Source organism: Cherax quadricarinatus, chromosome 98 (genome assembly GCF_038502225.1).
Source record: "Cherax quadricarinatus isolate ZL_2023a chromosome 98, ASM3850222v1, whole genome shotgun sequence".
Classification (NCBI taxonomy): domain Eukaryota; kingdom Metazoa; phylum Arthropoda; class Malacostraca; order Decapoda; family Parastacidae; genus Cherax; species Cherax quadricarinatus.
In genome coordinates, this window is record NC_091389.1 from 8,064,284 (window position 1) to 8,087,278 (window position 22,995).

General features: G+C 44.1%; 1 protein-coding gene across 2 annotated transcripts in view; it reads left to right on the forward strand.

Moving 5' to 3' along the window:
• Window positions 1–22,995, forward strand: part of LOC128702495 (protein tudor-like) — a 122,221-nt gene that overhangs the window by 46,700 nt on the left and 52,526 nt on the right. For both annotated transcript variants that reach the window (XR_011394762.1, XM_070105294.1), the window contains exon 6: window positions 7,968–8,100. Coding sequence is in view for 1 of the 2 variants with exons in the window: in XM_070105294.1 (XP_069961395.1) it covers window positions 7,968–8,100 (133 nt within the window). In the remaining variant the exon portion in view is untranslated. The remainder of the gene's footprint in view (window positions 1–7,967; window positions 8,101–22,995) is intronic.

The window sequence follows — 22,995 nt, forward strand, 5'->3', positions numbered from 1 at the left end:
TGCATTACACAGCAGCCCGTATCCACTTGCATAGGTGGTATACGCTCTGTTCTTTATATCTCTCTCCTTCTCGGGCATTATCTATTCCAGATACGTATTGCCTTTCTTGTTTCATCATTACCGCCACCGATTCTGTTACTTGGTGATTTTAATGCCCACCATTTCCTCTGGGGGGGGGTCTCACTGTGATTCCCGTGGCATTCAGTTAGAGGCTTTTCTTGCCACCCACCCCCTCTATGTTTTAAATACAGGTACTCACACCCATTTTGATCCTCGGACTCGCACTCTCTCTTGCATCGATCTCTCAGTCTGCTCTTCCTCCGCCGCATTAGACTTCACTTGGTCTGTTCTCCCGGACTTCCATGACAGCGATCATTTCCCAATCATTCTTACTTCCCCTTCATGTTCACCACCTCTTCGCATCCCACGCTGGCAATTTGATCAGGCAAATTGGAACCTTTACTCACACCTAACTGTTTTTAGAGAGGTTCCTTCTTCGTCCTCCATCGATGAGCTTTTACACCTCTTCTCGTCCTCCGTTTTAACCGCAGCTTCTAATTGTATACCCCAAACTTCGGGCAGGCATTCTCAGAAATGCGTGCCTTGGTGGTCTCCTGCTTGTGCTCGTGCAGTACGTTTAAAACGCGCTGCATGGGGCAGGTACCGGTACAATAGAACCACAGAGAGACTTCTTGATTTTAAGCAGAAGCGTGCGATCACTCGCCATGTCATCCGTGACGCTAAACGCACTTGCTGGCGAGATTGTCTCCACCATCACCTCTGCTTCCTCTATGAGTGCAGTCTGGAAAAAAGTACGAAAACTGAGTGGTAAATATTCTCCTGACCCGGCTCCTGTTCTGCGGGTTGCCGGTGTTGATATAGCAAACCCACTAGATGTTGCCAATGAAATTGGCAATCATCTGGTCCGTATTTCTCAGGGACTCCATCTATGCCCCTCGTTTCTTTCCTCAAAGTCTGCCAGAGAGTTAGTACCCTTGGACTTTTCTTCTCTCAGAGAAGAACAGTATAATGTGCCTTTTACACTTGAAGAACTGGAGGCAACGACATTCATATTCGTATGCTACAACACTTACATCAGTCAGCCCTTGCAGTCCTATTATGCCTTTACAATCTTATTTGGTCACAAGGAGTTCTTCCACAGCTGTGGAAATCCACCATTGTTCTCCCTTTCCGCAAACCAGGCACTACGGGACATGAAACCTCCCACTATCGTCCCATTGCTCTTACCAGTGCAGTTTGCAAAGTGATGGAACGCCTAGTAAATAGACGTTTAGTGTGGCATTTAGAGACGCACAACAGTCTCTCCACTCGTCAATATGGCTTTCATAAGGGACGTTCTACCATAGACCCCTTACTACGCTTGGATACGTATGTTCGTACTGCCTTTGCGAATAACCACTCAGTTATTGCCATATTTTTTGACCTTGAGAAGGCATATGACACAACTTGGAGGTATAATATTTTAGCCCAAGCCCACTCCTTAGGCCTTCGAGGCAATCTACCATCCTTCCTTAAGAACTTTTTAACTGACAGGCATTTCCGTGTTCGGGTTAATAATGTGCTCTCCCCGGACTTTATCCAAACTGAAGGTGTCCCCCAGGGATGTGTTCTGAGCACAACACTTTTTCTCCTTGCTATTAATGATTTGGCCTCTAGTCTTCCATCAAATATTTGGTCATCACTCTATGTTGATGACTTCGCTATTGCCTGTGCAGGCGCTGACTGTCGCCTCATTACAGTTACTCTCCAGCATGCAGTTGACCGTGTTTCCAATTGGGCCACCACACATGGGTTTAAATTTTCCAGCACTAAAACCCGCCAAATTACTTTCACTAGACGCTCTGTCATCTCCGATCATCCTTTGTACCTCTATGGCTCCCGTATCCCTGAACGTGATACAGTCAAGTTTCTGGGCCTCCTCTTTGACCGTAGGTTATCCTGGAAACCTCACATTACCTCTCTGAAGGCAACTTGTCACAGCCGGCTGAACCTTCTTAAAACCCTTGCTCATCTTTCATGGGGAGCTGATCGTCGAACCCTCCTTCGCCTACATTCCACCCTCATTTTATTGAAACTTGATTATGGTGACCAGATCTATTCAGTGGCATCTCCTGCTACTCTCTCTAGCCTTAACCCCATTCATCACCAAGGATTACGTTTATGCCTTGGTGCTTTTCGCTCTTCCCCTGTCGAGAGCCTCTATGCAGAAGCGAACGTTCCATCCTTATCCGATCGCCGTGATGCCCATTGCCTGCGCTACTATGTACGCTCTCATGATCTCCGCAATCCTTCCATTTATAGAATGGTCACTGATATTAGTAGACATTCTTTATTTGTTCGCCGCCCCTGTTTACTTCGTCCCTTCTCTCTTTGCCTTCATTCGCTCTTGTCTTCTCTTCAATTACCACCTTTCTATGTTCATGTAGCATCTCACTTTTCCCTACCCCCCTGGGAAGTTCCAGCTGTTCGAGTCTGTTCTTTCTCTCTCCCTTGCTCGAAAGCCCAACTGTCTACGGTCGCTTCCCGCTCTCTTTTTCTTGACCACTTTCACTCTCATTCTCATGCCGTTGCTGTGTACACAGATGGCTCTAAGTCTTCTGATGGTGTAGGATTCGCAGCAGTGTTTCCGGACAGCGTCGTACGAGGGCATTTACTATCTTCGGCTAGTATTTTTACTGCTGAATTGTATGCCATCCTTGCAGCACTTATCTGTATTGTATCTATGCCTGTGTCAACATTTGTGGTTGTCTCAGACTCCCTTAGTGCTTTACAGGCTATGCAGAAATTTGATACACCTCACCCCTTAGTCCTCCGTATCCAACTTTGGCTACGCTGCATCTTTACCAAGCATAAAGATATTGTTTTTTGTTGGGTCCCTGGTCATGTTGACGTACAGGGCAATGAGCAGGCAGACACTGCTGCGCGGTCAGCAGTACATGACCTACCAGTTTCATATAGAGGTATTCCATTTCCGGACTATTTTGCTGCAATAGCTATCCACCTTCATACCCGTTGGCAACAACGTTGGTCTACTATGCTCTGCAACAAACTTCATCTATTAAACCGAGTATAGGTTACTGGCCGTCTTCTTATCACCAGTGTCGAGGTTGGGAGACTACTCTCTCCCGTCTTCGCATTGGTCATACTCGTCTTACTCATGGATATCTCATGGAGAGGCACCCTGCTCCTCTCTGTGAGAATTGCCAAGTTCCATTATCAGTCAGCCACATTCTGTTGGACTGCCCACTTTATCAACGAGCACGCAGAATTTACCTCCGTCGTCGTCTTCGCTCCGCTGCTCTCTCTTTACCTTCCCTTCTTGCTGATGGACCCACCTTTCATCCGGACTCTCTCATTGACTTTTTGACAACAATTGACTTACTTCACAAATTCTGATACCTTCAGCCCTTTCTACTTCAATCTCTTGCTACCCTCTACCCCCGTACTATCCCCTGCCCTGCTGTTTTCTGTAACCTACTGATCATCCCTCCTCCCATCTGCCGCCCAATACCCTCGCTTCCTTCCCTACCCTGCAGCGCTGTATAGCCCTTGTGGCTTAGCGCTTCTTTTTATTATAATAATAATAATATTCTATATATATCAACTCTGACAAAGGTCTTTACCGCTTGGGCCACTCACATTTTGCTCAGGAGGTCATGAGAAAGGTGGGATAGTAGTCTGTACCTTTAGTAGGTTCGCTGGTCTTTTTCCGGCCCAGGTCTTTTCCAGAGTAGTGGTCAGTAGTGTTATCTGTGATGATCCCAGCTTTGAGAGGGGCTGCTATATTGGTCCAGATATGGTCAATTAAGGAAGCACTTAGTCTTCAAAATGCATGATGTGTTGTTGGAGTACGAGCAAGGTAACATTTGTGAAGGGATTTAGGGAAAACCTGTTATCTGGACTTGAGGCGAGAGAGAGCCTCAAGTCCAGATACTATTAGGAGAGAAGTAAATAATGAAAATGATTGTTATAGGAATGCAGTTAGAAGCCTGAGTAGATCTATAACCCACTATGATAACATGAACATAGATAAGTATGTTTATGGAGCAACTTGCAATGTGAACAGACTGACTGATGTTGTAGTGGCCAGGCTTAGGCTTGGTTACAAGTACTTCTGGCAGTTTGGGAGACACGCAGATGATGATCAAACTAAATGTAAATTATGTGATCAGGCACATGGTCAATCTCTTGAACACTATGTGCTTAATTGTCCACTTATTGAGGAATACAGAGACAGACAGTATAATAACCTATGTGACATGTCAAGATATCTTATTAATGAAAATAAGATACCAGATATACTAAGCAAATTTCCTAAATTTGCTTGTAACAGATAAGTGAACTATTGATATGTAGATATAAATCCATATGTATTCCTGTTAACCCTTTGGGGCCTAGTTCCTAGGCCTTTTGTGTATCCATATGCTCTCGCGCTACCGTCCACAGGATGGATATGGGGTGCACAATAAACTAGCTACTTCGGTGGCAAAATCTAAAATCTGGACTTGAGGCATGGAGGTGGGCAGTACAGTGCCTGAACTCTGAAGGATGAGTGAGGACGTTACAGTACTGGAGGTGGGCAGTACAGTGCCTGAACTCTGAAGGATGAGTGAGGATGTTACAGTACTGGAGGTGGGAAGTACAGTACCTGCACTCTAAAGGATGGGTGAGGATGTTACAGTACTGGAGGTGGGAAGTACAGTACCTGCACTCTGAAGGATGAGTGAGGATGTTACAGTCCTGGAGGTGGGAAGTACAGTACCTGCACTCTGAAGGATGGGTGAGGATGTTACAGTACTGGAGGTGGGAAATACAGTACCTGCACTCTGAAGGATGGGTGGGGATGTTACAGTACTGGAGGTGGGCAGTACAGTACCTGCACTCTGAAGGATGAGTGGGGATGTTACAGTACTGGAGGTGGGAAGTACAGTACCTGCACTCTGAAGGATGGGTGAGGATGTTACAGTACTGGAGGTGGGCAGTACAGTACCTGCACTCTGAAGGATGGGTGAGGATGTTACAGTACTGGAGGTGGGCAGTACAGTACCTGCACTCTGAAGGATGAGTGAGGATGTTACAGTACTGGAGATGGGAAGTACAGTACCTGCACTCTGAAGGATGGGTGAGGATGTTACAGTACTGGAGGTGGGAAGTACAGTACCTGCACTCTGAAGGATGAGTGGGGATGTTACAGTACTGGAGGTGGGCAGTACAGTACCTGCACTCTGAAGGATGGGTGAGGATGTTACAGTACTGGAGGTGGGAAGTACAGTACCTGCACTCTGAAGGATGAGTGGGGATGTTACAGTACTGGAGGTGGGAAGTACAGTACCTGCACTCTGAAGGATGAGTGAGGATGTTACAGTACTGGAGGTGGGAAGTACAGTACCTGTACTCTGAAGGATGAGTGGGGATGTTACAGTACTGGAGGTGGGAAGTACAGTACCTGTACTCTGAAGGATGAGTGAGGATGTTACAGTACTAGAGGTGGGAAGTACAGTACCTGCACTCTGAAGGATGAGTGGGGATGTTACAGTACTGGAGGTGGGAAGTACAGTACCTGCACTCTGAAGGATGAGTGGGGATGTTACAGTACTGGAGGTGGGCAGTACAGTACCTGCACTCTGAAGGATGAGTGGGGATGTTACAGTACTGGAGGTGGGAAGTACAGTACCTGCACTCTGAAGGATGAGTGGGGATGTTACAGTACTGGAGGTGGGAAGTACAGTACCAGCACTCTGAAGGATGAGTGGGGATGTTACAGTACTGGAGGTGGGCAGTACAGTACCTGCACTCTGAAGGATGGGTGAGGATGTTACAGTACTGGAGGTGGGAAGTACAGTACCTGCACTCTGAAGGATGAGTGGGGATGTTACAGTACTGGAGGTGGGAAGTACAGTACCTGCACTCTGAAGGATGAGTGAGGATGTTACAGTACTGGAGGTGGGAAGTACAGTACCTGTACTCTGAAGGATGAGTGGGGATGTTACAGTACTGGAGGTGGGAAGTACAGTACCTGTACTCTGAAGGATGAGTGAGGATGTTACAGTACTAGAGGTGGGAAGTACAGTACCTGCACTCTGAAGGATGAGTGGGGATGTTACAGTACTGGAGGTGGGAAGTACAGTACCTGCACTCTGAAGGATGAGTGGGGATGTTACAGTACTGGAGGTGGGCAGTACAGTACCTGCACTCTGAAGGATGAGTGGGGATGTTACAGTACTGGAGGTGGGAAGTACAGTACCTGCACTCTGAAGGATGAGTGGGGATGTTACAGTACTGGAGGTGGGAAGTACAGTACCAGCACTCTGAAGGATGAGTGGGGATGTTACAGTACTGGAGGTGGGCAGTACAGTACCTGCACTCTGAAGGATGGGTGAGGATGTTACAGTACTGGAGGTGGGCAGTACAGTACCTGCACTCTGAAGGATGAGTGGGGATGTTACAGTACTGGAGGTGGGAAGTACAGTACCTGCACTCTGAAGGATGAGTGGGGATGTTACAGTACTGGAGGTGGGAAGTACAGTACTTGCACTCTGAAGGATGAGTGAGGATGTTACAGTACTGGAGATGGGAAGTACAGTACCTGCACTCTGAAGGATGAGTGAGGATGTTACAGTACTGGAGGTGGGAAGTAGAGTACCTGCACTCTGAAGGATGAGTGAGGATGTTACAGTACTGGAGGTGGGAAGTACAGTACCTGCACTCTGAAGGATGGGTGGGGATGTTACAGTACTGGAGGTGGGAAGTACAGTACCTGCACTCTGAAGGATGAGTGGGGATGTTACAGTACTGGAGGTGGGCAGTACAGTACCTGCACTCTGAAGGATGAGTGAGGATGTTACAGTACTGGAGGTGGGAAGTACAGTACCTGCACTCTGAAGGATGGGTGAGGATGTTACAGTACTGGAGGTGGGAAGTACAGTACCTGCACTCTGAAGGATGGGTGGGGATGTTACAGTACTGGAGGTGGGAAGTACAGTACCTGCACTCTGAAGGATGGGTGAGGATGTTACAGTACTGGAGGTGGGAAGTACAGTACCTGCACTCTGAAGGATGGGTGGGGATGTTACAGTACTGGAGGTGGGAAGTACAGTACCTGTACTCTGAAGGATGAGTGAGAATGTTACAGTACTGGAGGTGGGAAGTACAGTACCTGCACTCTGAAGGATGAGTGAGGATGTTACAGTACTGGAGGTGGGAAGTACAGTACCTGTACTCTGAAGGATGGGTGAAGATGTTACAGTACTGGAGGTGGGAAGTACAGTACCTGCACTCTGAAGGATGAGTGAGAATGTTACAGTACTGGAGGTGGGAAGTACAGTACCTGTACTCTGAAGGATGAGTGAGAATGTTACAGTACTGGAGGTGGGAAGTACAGTACCTGTACTCTGAAGGATGAGTGAGAATGTTACAGTACTGGAGGTGGGAAGTACAGTACCTGTACTCTGAAGGATGAGTGAGAATGTTACAGTACTGGAGGTGGGAAGTACAGTACCTGTACTCTGAAGGATGAGTGAGAATGTTACAGTACTGGAGGTGGGAAGTACAGTACCTGCACTCTGAAGGATGAGTGAGAATGTTACAGTACTGGAGGTGGGAAGTACAGTACCTGTACTCTGAAGGATGAGTGAGAATGTTACAGTACTGGAGGTGGGAAGTACAGTACCTGCACTCTGAAGGATGAGTGAGAATGTTACAGTACTGGAGGTGGGAAGTACAGTACCTGCACTCTGAAGGATGAGTGAGGATGTTACAGTCCTGGAAATGCATCTGTACTGTAACACGCATTCCTCTTTCGAGACGGTGACAGAGTGAATGATGGTATTAGTGTTATAATTCTTCAGGTCACCCTACCTTGGTGAGAGATGACTGGTGTGTTAACGACATGAACCCTTATGTTAACTATGCATAAATAATTTATTGCTATTTAATTTGTTTTGCAGTGACGCTGAGGCGATGATTGCTGCCTTGGACCACACGCCACCTCTGTATCTGAAGGTGGAACTGGCCATGACTGATGAGGAGAAGCAGAAGAGGCACAGAGATAAGACCATCAGACCTAAGCTTGAGCAGGAAGTAAGTACTGACACTAAACCTTCGGCAGAAAGTAGACTGACACCAACCTCTACCACCATCACTATCACCCTCTACCACCATCACTACCACACTCTACCACCATCACTACCACACTCCACCACCATCACTACCACACTCCACCACCATCACTACCACACTCCACCACCATCACTACCACACTCTACCACCATCACTACCACCCTCTACCACCATCACTACCACACTCTACCACCATCACTACCACACTCCACCACCATCACTACCACACTCCACCACCATCACTACCACACTCCACCACCATCACTACCACCCTCTACCACCATCACTACCACCCTCTACCACCATCACTACCACACTCTACCACCATCACTACCACACTCCACCACCATCACTACCACACTCTACCACCATCACTACCACCCTCTACCACCATCACTACCACACTCTACCACCATCACTACCACACTCTACCACCATCACTACCACCCTCTACCACCATCACTACCACCCTCTACCACCATTACTACCACCCTCTACCACCATCACTACCACACTCTACCACCATCACTACCACACTCTACCACCATCACTACCACACTCTACCACCATCACTACCACACTCCACCATCACTACCACACTCCACCACCATCACTACCACACTCCACCACCACTACCACACTCCACCACCATCACTACCACACTCCACCACCATCACTACCACACTCCAATACTATCACTACCTCCCACTACCACTACTGCCCTCTACCACCATCACTACCACCCTCTACCACCATCACTACCACCCTCTACCACCATCACTACCACCCTCTACCACCATCACTACCACCCTCTACCACCATCACTACCACCCTCTACCACCATCACTACCACCCTCTACCACCATCACTACCACCCTCTACCACCATCACTACCACACTCCACCACCATCACTACCACACTCCACCACCATCACTACCACACTACCACCATCACTACCACACTCCACCACCATCTCTACCTCCCACTACCACCCTCTACCACCATTACTACCACTACTGCCCTCTACCACCATCACTACCACCCTCTACCACCATCACTACCACCCTCTACCACCATCACTACCACCCTCTACCACCATCACTACCACACTCCACCACCATCACTACCACACTCCACCACCATCACTACCACACTACCACCATCACTACCACACTCCACCACCATCTCTACCTCCCACTACCACCCTCTACCACCATTACTACCACTACTGCCCTCTACCACCATCACTACCACCCTCTACCACCATCACTACCACCCTCTACCACCATCACTACCACCCTCTACCACCATCACTACCACCATTACTACCACCCTCTACCACCATCACTACCACCCTCTACCACCACCACTACCACCCTCTACCACCATCACTACCACCCTCTACCACCATCACTACCACCCTCTACCACCATCACTACCACCCTCTACCACCATCACTACAACTACTGCCCTACCACCATTACTACCACCCTCTATGACAATCACTACCACCCTCTACCACTACTACTACCACCCTCTACCACCATCACTATCACCCTCTACCACCACCCTCTACCACCATCACAACCACTACCAACCTCTACCACCATCACTACCACACTCCACCACCATCACTACCACACTCCACCACCATCACTACCACACTCCACCACTATCACTACCTCCCACTACCACTACCACCCTCTACCACCATCACTACTACTACTGCCCTCTACCACCATCACTACCACCCTCTACCACCATCACTACTACCCTCTACCACCCTCTACCACCATCACTACCACCCTCTACCACCATCACTACCACACTCCACCACCATCTCTACCTCCCACTACCACCCTCTACCACCATTACTACTACTACTGCCCTCTACCACCATTACTACTACTACTGCCCTCTACCACCATCACTACCACCCTCTACCATCACTACCACACTCCACCACCATCACTACCACACTCCACCACTATCACTACCTCCCACTACCACTACCACCCTCTACCACCATCACTACCACTACTGCCCTCTACCACCATCACTACCACACTCCACCACCATCACTACCACACTCCACCACTATCACTACCTCCCACTACCACTACCACCCTCTACCACCATCACTACCACTACTGCCCTCTACCACCATCACTACCACCCTCTACCACCATCACTACTACCCTCTACCACCCTCTACCACCATCACTACCACACTCCACCACCATCACTACCACCCTCTACCACCATTACTACCACCCTCTACCACCATCACTACAACTACTGCCCTACCACCATTACTACCACCCTCTACGACAATCACTACCACCCTCTACCACTATTACTACCACCCTCTACCACCATCACTATCACCCTCTACCACCATCACAACCACTACCAACCTCTACCACCATCACTACCACCCTCTACCACCATCACAACCACCCTCTACCACCATCACAACCACCCTCTACCACCACCCTCTACCATCATCAGAACCACCCTCTACCACCATCACAACCACCCTCTACCACCATCACAACCACCCTCTACCACCATCACAACCAACCTCTACCACCATCACTACCAACCTCTACCACCATCACAACCACCCTCTACCACCATCACTACCACCCTCTACCACCACCCTCTACCATCATCAGAACCACCCTCTACCACCATCACAACCACCCTCTACCACCATCACAACCACCCTCTACCACCATCACAACCAACCTCTACCACCATCACAACCACCCTCTACCACCACCCTCTACCACCATCACAACCACTACCACCATCACTACCAACCTCTACCACCACCACTACCACCATCACTACCACCCTCTACCACCATCACAACCACCCTCTACCACCACCCTCTACCACCTTCACTACCACCCTCTACCACCATCACTACCACCCTCTATCACCATCACAACCACCCTCTACCACCATCACTACCACCCTCTACCACCATCACAACCACCCTCTACCACCACCCTCTACCACTATCACTACCACCCTCTACCACCACCACTACCACCCTCTACCACCATCACTACCACCCTCTACCACCATCACAACCACCCTCTACCACCATCACAACCACCCTCTACCACCATCACTACCACCCTCTACCACCATCACAACCACTACCAACCTCTACCACCATCACTACCAACCTCTACCACCACCACTACCAACCTCTACCACCACCACTACCACCCCCTACCACCACCACTACCACCCTCTACCACCATCACAACCGTCTCTACCACCATCACAACCACCCTCTACCACCATCACAACCACCCTCTACCACCATCACAACCACCCTCTACCACCACCACTACCACCCTCTACCACCATCACTACCACCCTCTACCACCATCACAACCACCCTCTACCACCACCACTACCAACCTCTACCACCACCACTACCAACCTCTACCATCACCACTACCACCCTCTACGACCATCACTACCACCCTCTACCACCATCACAACCACTACCAACCTCTACCACCACCACTACCAACCTCTACCACCACCACTACCAACCTCTACCACCATCACTACCAACCTCTACCACCATCACTACCACCCTCTACCACCATCACAACCACTACCAACCTCTACCACCATCACAACCACTACCAACCTCTACCACAACCACTACCAACCTCTACCACCACCACTACCAACCTCTACCACCATCACTACCAACCTCTACCACCCTCTACCACCATCACAACCACTACCACCCTCTACCACCATCACAACCACTACCAACCTCTACCACCACCATTACCAACCTCTACCACCATCACTACCAACCTCTACCACCACCACTACCAACCTCTACCACCATCACTACCACCCTCTACCACCATCACAACCACTACCAACCTTTACCACCATCACAACCACTACCAACCTCTACCACCACCACTACCAACCTCTACCACCACCACTACCAACCTCTACCACCATCACTACCAACCTCTACCACCACCACTACCAACCTCTACCACCACCACTACCAACCTCTACCACCATCACTACCACCCTCTACCACCATCACAACCACTACCAACCTCTACCACCATCACAACCACTACCAACCTCTACCACCATCACAACCACTACCAACCTCTACCACCATCACAACCACTACCAACCTCTACCACCACCACTACCAACCTCTACCACCATCACTACCAACCTCTACCACCATCACTACCAACCTCTACCACCATCACTACCACCCTCTACCACCATCACAACCACTACCAACCTCTACCACCACCACTACCAACCTCTACCACCACCACTACCAACCTCTACCACCACCACTACCAACTTCTACCACCATCACTACCAACCTCTACCACCATCACTACCACCCTCTACCACCATCACAACCACTACCAACCTCTACCACCAGTTTCTTCAAACACTGACTCCTGAATGTTGTGTGGAAGCCTTTGTGTATGCCGGGCCGCTGCTGGCTGCTCAGACGCGTTCCGTACGGTGGACGAATTGCTAGGAAAATCACAAACCGCAAAGCTGTGTTTTGACGAAAAAGTTGATGAAAGTTGAAATTCACGAAGCGCGAGGCTTACGAAATTCGGGTCCACTGTATTAACCCTTAAACTTTCCAAACGTAGATCTACGTTGATGTGCGTAGCGCTCCGGACGTAGATCTACGTCTGGTTTTACGTGCTTTCTTATGTAAAAAAAAAGTAGATCTATGATCGGAGCACTATGCATGTCAACGTAGATCTGCGTTTGGACAGTTTAACCCTTTCAGGGTCAGCAGGGCTGCTGATGGAAATTTTTTGAAAAAAAAATTATTTTTTTCCTATGGAAGGATAGAGAATCTTTTCCCGATCATAATGACACCAAAAGTATGAAATTTGATGGAAAATTTGCAGAATTATGCTCTCGCGAAGTTAGTGGTCTCGACAATGTTTACGCATATGTGATTTCGCCCACTTTGAGCCCTATTTTCGGCCATTTCCAATGTACCAGTCAACAAAATTTATAAGTATTTTGCTAGAACTCCATTTTTTTCTATCGAATGAGTACAAGAATCCACCAATTTACCAATTTCAACTATCCAATAAAGTGGTCATAAATTGGCAATTTTGCCAATTTCACACAAATTTCAAAAGATGCCAATTTCAGTAGGGTCCAGGATAAACAAGACAGACATTCTTGGCACTAAAACAACATTTTCTCTGTTCATTAGTTACGTCCCTAGGCCTCTGTTACATTTCTTTTGCTTTCCACTTTGAATTTTTTTCTTACAAACAATAGAAGTTTTACTGTTATGCAGACTACTACATTAGTGTAGAAATGGTATAAATAATATCGGGGCACTTGTGAAAGAATATTATTCACCAGTTGATGTGTATTGGACGCTTGGCATGATTTGTTTACTTTTGAACTTTGGCAAAAATCGAACATTTCTGCTACTTTGAGCTCAATTTCAAGGTACTTTTCATTGTGAAACCAGTCAAAATCATCTCAATTTCCATAATATGTCTTCCGTCCTATAAAATGAGACCAGGAAAACTAGAATACAACCATAAATAGCATACGAAAATACACTGCAAAGTCGCTGTTTTAAACCAAAAACACGGTCGGAGTTTTTTTTTTCTCATTATGCACTGTTTGCTGCAAGATTTTTTTATTCCGTGCACACTGACCACATAGACCCATTCTTTCATATGTAGGCCTACCAGCTTTCTCTCACTAGATTTGAAGGCGCTAGAATTTATGCATAGTAGTACGGCACCAACCCTGGCGTGCAAGCCATACCAGTACGGCACCAACCCTGAAAGGGTTAAGGGTTAAAACCTCACTGGAATGCAGGCGGGAGAGATACATGATTATATACACCTGGAAAATCCTAGAGGGTCTAGTACCAAACTTGCACACGAAAATCACTCACAACGAAAGCAAAAGACTCGGCAGACGATGCAACATCCCCGCAATGAAAAGCAAGGGTGTCACTAGCATGTTAAGAGACAATACAATAAGTGTCAGGGGCCCGAGACTGTTCAACTGCCTCCCAGCATAAATAAGGTGGCCCGGTGGTCTGGTGGCTAAAGCTCCCGCTTCACACACGGAGGGCCCGGGTTCGATTCCCGGCGGGTGGAAATTCCGACACGTTTCCTTACACCTATTGTCCTGTTCACCTAGCAGCAAATAGGTACCTGGGTGTTAGTGGACTGGTGTGGGTCGCATCCTGGGGGACAAGATTAAGGACCCCAATGGAAATAAGTTAGACAGTCCTCGATGACGCACTGACTTTCTTGGGTTATCCTGGGTGGCTAACCCTCCGGGGTTAAAAATCCCAACGAAATCTTATCTTACCAACAGACCCCTGGCAGTCTTCAAGCTGGCACTGGGGAAGCACTTAAAGTCAGTACCTGACAAGCCGGGCTGTGGCTTGTACGTTGGATTGTGTGCAGCCAGCAGTAACAGCCTGGTTGATGAGGCCCTGATCCACCATGAGGCCTACTCACAGACCGGGCATTGACCCCTGGAACACACTCCAGGTAAACACCAGATAAATATGTATGGGGGAGGGGCGGCATAATGCTGTGACGAGCACTGTACATCACCACTTCTGCTGTCACCTCTGTGTTTCAACTGAAGAAACGTGCTGAACAGATGAAACATCACTTTAACAAAGATATCAAATGTTGTGCATGTACCTTACTGTCTTTCAAGTTTTCTTTCAACTCCCATAGAAAATTAATTACCCATAGAAAATTAATTACCCATAGAAAATTAATTACCCATAGAAAATTAATTACCCATAGAAAATTAATTACCCATAGAAAATTAATTACCCATAGAAAATTAATTACCCATAGAAAATTAATTACCCATAGAAAATTAATTACCCATAGAAAATTAATTACCCATAGAAAATTAATTACCCATAGAAAATTAATTACCCATAGAAAATTAATTACCCATAGAAAATTAATTACCCATAGAAAATTAATTACCCATAGAAAATTAATTACCCATAGAAAATTAATTACCCATAGAAAATTAATTACCCATAGAAAATTAATTACCCATAGAAAATTAATTACCCATAGAAAATTAATTACCCATAGAAAATTAATTACCCATAGAAAATTAATTACCCATAGAAAATTAATTACCCATAGAAAATTAATTACCCATAGAAAATTAATTACCCATAGAAAATTAATTACCCATAGAAAATTAATTACCCATAGAAAATTAATTACCCATAGAAAATTAATTACCCATGTTGTTCCATTATATTATATTAAGTATCATCACCATCTGTTTCAATCATTCCACAAAACTGAAGACATTGAATTAGTTTGAAACAAATCATGTTTAAAACTGTACCTTTTATATATTCACTACGTTTTTTTATTGCTAATATAGCAGTAGGTAACTTCTTGAGAAATCCTACTTAACTGAAGATCATTAAATCAGTATTAATGTTTACTTTTAAAGTTGTACTGTTGTTTATTTAACTCTCTCTTTTGTACATTTAAAAACTCCTACTTAACATGTCTAAGTCTTAAGTAGTCTTTAAGTATTAGGATTAGTTTGCTTGAAATGCATTGCGTGACACACGTGTGTAGACACACCTGCAGTCTACCTGGAGGTTGTTGTGGGGGTCAACACACCTGTGGCCCAGTCCATGACCAGGCCTTGCGGTGGATCAGGACCTGATCAGCCAGGTTGTTACTGCTGACCGTATGCAAACCAACGTTCAAACCACAGCCTGGCAGGTCAGGTACTGACTTGCTGGGCTGTCCAGCTCCCTCTTGAAGACAACCAGTGGGTCTTTAAGACAGCCAGGGGTCTATTAGTAATCCCATTTATGCATGCTGGGAGGCAGTTGAGCAGTCTTAGGCGCCTGACACTTATTGTGTTGTCTCTTAGCGTACTCACGGTGGTCCTGCTTTTCACTTGTGGATGTTGAACCACCTTCCAAGTCTTTTGCTTTCATATGAAGTGATTTCCGTGTGCAGATTTGTGCCTAGTCCCTCTAGGATTTTCCTGGTGTAAATTATGATCCATTTTTCTCATCTGTATTCCAGGGAGTACATACAGATCAAGGGACTTCAGTTGTTTCTAGTAATTGAGTTGCAGCGAAGGTTCTCTGTATATTCTCCAGATGCGCAATTTTACCTACCTTGAGAGTGGCCATTAGTGTACAGTACTATAGAGAACAAGTGATTTGAAGAGCACCATCATGGGCTTGGCATCCCTAGTTTTGAAGGTTCTCATTATCCATCCTATCGTTTTTCTAGCAGATGTGGTAGAGATGTTGTTGTGATCTTTGAGAGTGAGATCCTCTGACATTATCACCCGGGTCCTTGTTTTATTTTTATTTTTTTTTCTATTTGAACATGATACATAGTTGTACAACATTATTGTTTCACTCTTAGTCATACTCTGGTTTGTCATTTCAGCCAGTGTCAAACTCGCCTTGTCGCTACTTTTGCAAACTTCAGTTCAGCAAATGTTATTACGTCCGACTTTACATTGCTCGGCTACGTCACCTACATCATAATTTTTTTAACCCTTTGGGGGTTTCAGCCATACTAGTACGGCTTATGCCCCAGGGTTTTTGACGTACTAGTACGCCTAAATTCTAGCGCCCTCAAATCTAGTGAGAAAAAGCTGGTAGGCCTACATATGAAAGAATGGGTCTATGTGGTCAGTGTGTGCAGTATTAAAAAAATCCTGCAGCACACAGTGCGTAATGAGAAAAAAAACTCCGACCATGTTTTTTTATTAAAACAGCGACTATGCACTGTATTTCTGTATGGTATTTATTATTGTATTCTAGTTTTCTTGGTCTCATTTTATAGAATGGAAGACATATTACAGAAATTGAGATGATATTGACTGGCTGTAGAATGAAAAGTACCTTGAAAATGAGCTCAAAGTAGCAGAAATGTTCGATTTTTACCAAAGTTCAAAAGTAAATAAATCATGCCATGCGTCCAATACACGTCAACTGGGGAGTCTAATATTCTTTCACAAGTGCGCTGATATTATTCATACCATTTCTACACTAATGCAGTAGTCTGCATAACAGTAAATCTTCTATTTTTTGTAAGAATAAAAATTCAAAGTGGAAAGTCAAAGAAATATAAGAGGGGCCTGGGGATGTGACTAACGAACAGAGAACTTGTTATTTTAGTGCCAGGAATGTCTTTCTTGTTTATTCTGGACCCTATTCGGAAATTGGCATCTTTTGAAATTTGTGTGAAATTGGCAAAATTGCTAAATTTTGACCACTGTATTGGATAGCTGAAATTGGTAAATGGGTGGTTTCTTGTACTCATTCAATAGAAAAAATGGAGTTCTAGCAAAATAGTTATGATTTTTGTCGACTAGTACACTGGAATTGGCCAAAAATAGGGCTCAAAGTGGGCAAAATCGCCGATGCGTAAACATCGTCGAGACCGCTAACTTTGTGAGAGCATAATTCCAGAAGTTTTACATCTAATTTCATACTTTTGGTGTCATTATGATTGGGAAAAGATCTCTATCTTTTCATAATTTTTTTTTTTTTTTTTTTTTTTTTTTTTTTTTTTTTTTTTTTTTTTTTTTTTTTTTTTTTTTTTTTTTTTTTTTTTTTTTTTTTTTTTTTTTTTTTTTTTTTTTTTGCGACCCTGAGAACAAGTCTCAGAGAGAGCCTGGCGACCCCCAAAGGGTTAATTGTGTTAATTATTCTTAAAAAAAATATGACTAAAATGTGTTCTTAGTTTTCTTTAAGGTTTAGCATTACTGTAGTTGTATTCTTTTGCGAGTTATTTACATTAGTTTTATGATGATTGTTGTCATTTTAACCCCTTGACTGTCGCAACCCCCAATCCTGAGGTGTCTCCTGGTGTCGCAAAATTTCTAAAATAATTTTTTTTTTTCATATGAAATGATAGAGAATCTTTCCTCGATTGTAATGACACCAAAAAAAAAAAAATGAAATTTGATGGAAAACTGACGGAATTACGCTCTCACGAAGTTAGCGACCTTGGCGATATTTACAAATCGGCGATTTTGCCCACTTTGAGCCCTATTTTCGGCTAATTCCATTGTTCCAGTCGACCAAACTCATAGCTATTTCTTTAGAACTCCATTTTTTCTATTGATTGAGTACAAGAAACTGCCCATTTACCAATTTCAACTACCCAATAACGTGGTCAGAAATTTGCAATTTGGCCAATTTCACAAAAACTAAAAAATATGATAATTTCAAAATAAGGTCCAGAATGAACAATGCAGACATTCCTGGCTCTAAAATAACATTTTCTTTGTTCATCAGTCATGTCTCCAGGCCCCTCTGATATTACTCTTGCTTTCTATTTTGAATTTTTATTCAAACAAAAAATAGAAGATTTACTGTTATGCAGACTACTGCAATACTGTAATAATTGTATAAATAACATCAACCCATTCATGACTGCATATTAGAATGGCTAGTTGGACATTTATTGGACAATGACATCATTTGTTTACTTTTGAACATCATCAAAAATCAAACATTTCCCCTACTTTGTGCTCCATTTCTAGGTTCTTTTTATAGTAAAATTAATCAAAATCACCTCTATTTCTATAATATGTTTTCCATTCTATCAAATGAGACCAAGAAAACGAGAATACAACCATAAATACTATACGAAAATAGACCACAAAGTCGGCATTTTAATTAAAAAAAACAATAGTTTTTTTTTTTCCTCATTATGCACTGCGTACTCCAGGATTTTTTTTTATATGGTGCACACTGACCACACACCCATTCTCTCACATGTGGGCCTACCAGCTTTCTCCTGCTTGATTTGAAGCCGCTAGAATTTAAGTATATATACGTCAAACACGGTACCTCGTAAGACGTATATATACAACCGAAACAGTCAAAGGGTTAAGGCATTTTTTAGGCATGTCCAATTTACATCAAAAATTGGGGTATGTCATGGCTCTTAGAACCAGTTATTGACATGAGGTGGGATATGGATGTACAGTGGACCCCCGGTTAACGATATTTTTTCACTCCAGAAGTATGTTCAGGTGCCAGTACTGACCGAATTTGTTCCCATAAGGAATATTGTGAAGTAGATTAGTCCATTTCAGACCCCCAAACATACACGTACAAACGCACTTACATAAATACACTTACATAATTGGTCGCATTCGGAGGTGATCGTTATGCAGGGGTCCACTGTATTGTGTGTTTGAAATTTGTTTTACATTCCGATCTAGTTTTTTATTTCCCCTAGTTTTCCATAATGGAGTACAGTGGAACCTTGGTGTTTGAACACACCTGACCTCAAGTAGAATCCGAACAATTTTGTTCAGAAAATATTGACTTGTCTTTGAATTTTTTCTGAAGTACGAACGCACTGACTTGTTTAAAATTCAGTCGTATAAAACTTTACAGAAAAGTCCCGTTTGAAAAGTGCTTTCAGATTACCTTTGACAATGACCTAACTCTCAGAGACTTTTGAAAGAGTTAGTTCAACATCCTCCTGTGTGTGAGACTGATGATTAAAGCCTGGGAAATACCATTTTAAACATCAAACTTTTTACAAGTCAAACACCACCTAGGAACCAATTAAGTTCAAAGACTGGGGTTCGACTCTAATTGAAATTTGTCCTCATTGAACTTCATATTGTTTGAGTGCCATTTAAAGACTTGGTTAATGTCTGCTTGGAGATTTGCAGTGTCCTTGATGGATGACACTTGTTATGCAAATTCTGGTATCAACAAAGGAGGACATGGTGCTGTGGCAAACATGAGGATGAGGAACAGGAAGGGAGCAAGTACTGTACCTTGTGGGACAGCTTTCACCGACTTTTACTATTACTATTACTCATGATGTTCAATTTGTTAGGAAATTATAGATCAATCTACCCACTTCATATGTTCAATCAATCAGGTTTATTCTCCATAAATATTACAATGCTGGGTTTACATATTATAGAATGATGGTTACAATGTGTGGTTTACAAATTTTAAAATACTAATTACATAGAGGGCCACTATCATGCCTAGCATGACTAGGCATTTCGGGCAGACTAAGATTAATTCAAACTCTGTTGGTACAGGTTATGGAGCATGTTATTCCTTTATCATGCATTTTAAATACTATTACACCGTGGTCGCACTTGTCGAAAGCTTTCACAAAGTCTGTGTATGCTACATCTGCATTCTGTTTGTCCTCAACTGCATTCAAAACCATGTCATAGTGGCCCAGTAGTTGTGAGAGGCAGGAGTGACCTGCTCTAAACCCGTGCTGCCCTGGGTTGTGCAATTGTTGAGAGTCCAAGTGATTGGCAGTTTTGCTTCTTAGAACTCTTTCAAAGATTTTTATGATGTGGAATGGTAGTGCTAGTGGACTGTAATTTTTTCCAATTTCTTTACTCCCACCTTTGTAGAGTGGGGCTGTTTTTTTTTTTTTTTTTTTCTTTTTTTTTTTTTTTTTTGTTTTTTCTTTTTTTTTTTTTAGTGAGTGTGGGATGACTCGTGTGTCCGTGCTCCCTCTCCATAAAATGCTGAAGGCATGTGATGGGTTTCTTGGAGTTCTTGGTAAACACGGAGTTCCAAGAATCTGGGCATGTGACAGGCTGCAAGGGCATGTCATAAGCTGATTTTTCGAAGTTCTGTAGTGTTTGGGTTATATCAGAAATTCTGGAATTAGGAAAATTTGAGTCATGAGCATAAAAAAAATCATTTATATTATCAACTCTTAGTCTGATTAATGGCTTACTATATGCCGAGTCATATTGGAACTTCAGTATTTCTTTGTGGTTGTATAAGTCTTATTTGATCAGGGGCTCGATACTGAGTGTGGTTTTTGCCGTAGGTTTTGCATAAGAAAAGAAATATTTTGGCTTTCTTTCAGTTTTATTTATTGCTTAAAGAACTTTGTGTGTTCCAGGGCTCCTATATTATTCCTTAGCTCAAGTTCAATATTTTCTGCTTCGTTAACCAATTCTTTGTTTCGTGTTCCAGATAGACTGGCCCTTTTGAGCACCTTTAATGTTTCTTTATCTTGATTAATGAATATCAGCACGGTTTTACAAACGGGCGTTCCTGTCTTACGAATTTACTAACTTTTTTTTTACTAAGGTGTTTGAGGGGGTAGATCATGGTAATGAATGTGATAGTGTATGTGGACTTTGGTAAGGCTTTTGATAGAGTTCCACACCTGGAAAATCCCAGCGGGACTAGTACCGAACTTGCACACGAAAATCACTCGCTATGAAAGCAAAAGACTTGGCAGACGATGTAACATCCCCCAATGAAAAGCAGGGGTGTCACTAGCATGCTAAGAGACAATACAATAAGTGTCAGGGGCCCAAGACTGTTCAACTGCCTCCCAGCATACATAAGGGGGATTACCAATAGTCCCCTGGCAGTCTTCAAGCTGGCACTGGACAAGCACCTGAAGTTGGGACCTGACCAGCCGGGCTGTGGCTTGTACGTTGGATATTGTGCAGCCAGCAGTAACATCCTGGTTGATCAGGCTCTGATCCACCATGAGGCCTAGTCACAGACCGAGCCGCGGGGGCATTGACCCCCGTAACTCTCTCCAGGTAAACTCCAGAGGCTGAGGAGAAATTCTGAGCAGATGATGGACTCTGTGACATAAAGTCCAACTCCTGTTGTTGCCTATTCTTTCTGTTGCTTGTGAATAAGTTGTAGCTTGGTATCCATATTTAGTTGTCAAAGTGATCTTTTCTGTGGGTGTCTGTGAAAGCCACAAACATTGCATTTGACTGTGTGATGAATCCACTGATGAAAGCTATTTTGTTGTGTTGATGGCTTTAGATCCTGTATATTTGAAAATACATATGTTGTCATATTGGTTGTTTGTTGGAGATGAAAGGAAATAAGAACAAGAAATATTATGAAAATAGAATAAACTTGGGTGTATATATAGTGGTACCTCGAGTTACGAACTTAATTCATTCCAGAAGGCTGTTCGAGTGCCATTACCGAACGAATTTGTTCCCATAAGGAATAATGTAAATTAGATTAGTCCATTTCAGACCCCCAAAAATACACTTACAAAAGCACTCACAAAAATCTTCTTTCTTTCTTTCAATACACCGGCTGTATCCCACCGAGGCAGGGTGGCCCAAAAGGAAAACACGAAAGTTTCTCCTTTTACATTTAGTAATATATACAGGAGAAGGGGTTACTAGCCCCTTGCTCCTGGCATTTTGGTTACCTCTTAAAACACACATGACTTACGGAGGAAGAATTCTGTTCCACTTCCCCATGGAGATAAGAGGAAATAAACAAGAACTAGAAAGAAAATAGAAGAAAACTCAGAGGGTTGTGTATATATATGCTTGTACATGTATGTGTAGTGTGACCTAAGTGTAAGTAGAAGTAGCAAGACATACCTGAAATCTTGCATGTCTATGAGACAGACAAAAGACACCAGCAATCTTACCATCATGTAAAACAATTACAGGCTTTCGTTTTACACTCACTTGGCAGGACGGTAGTACCTCCCTGGGTGGTTGCTGTCTACCAACCTACTACCTAGGACTTACAAAAATATACTTACATAATTGTTTGAGTTGGGAGCTGTACGAAACTCAGGGTACCACTGTACATATACATACCTGTGTAGTGTGACCTACGTTGTTTGTAATACATAAAGAAATAAAACTTGTATAACCTAACAACCTGCACATAGAAGCTTACGATATTTTGGTCTGACTTGAACCATTAACTAATCACATCGACAATTTGAAAGCATGTTGTGGCGGTGGCTTGCAAAAGACAGCTGCCGGTACAT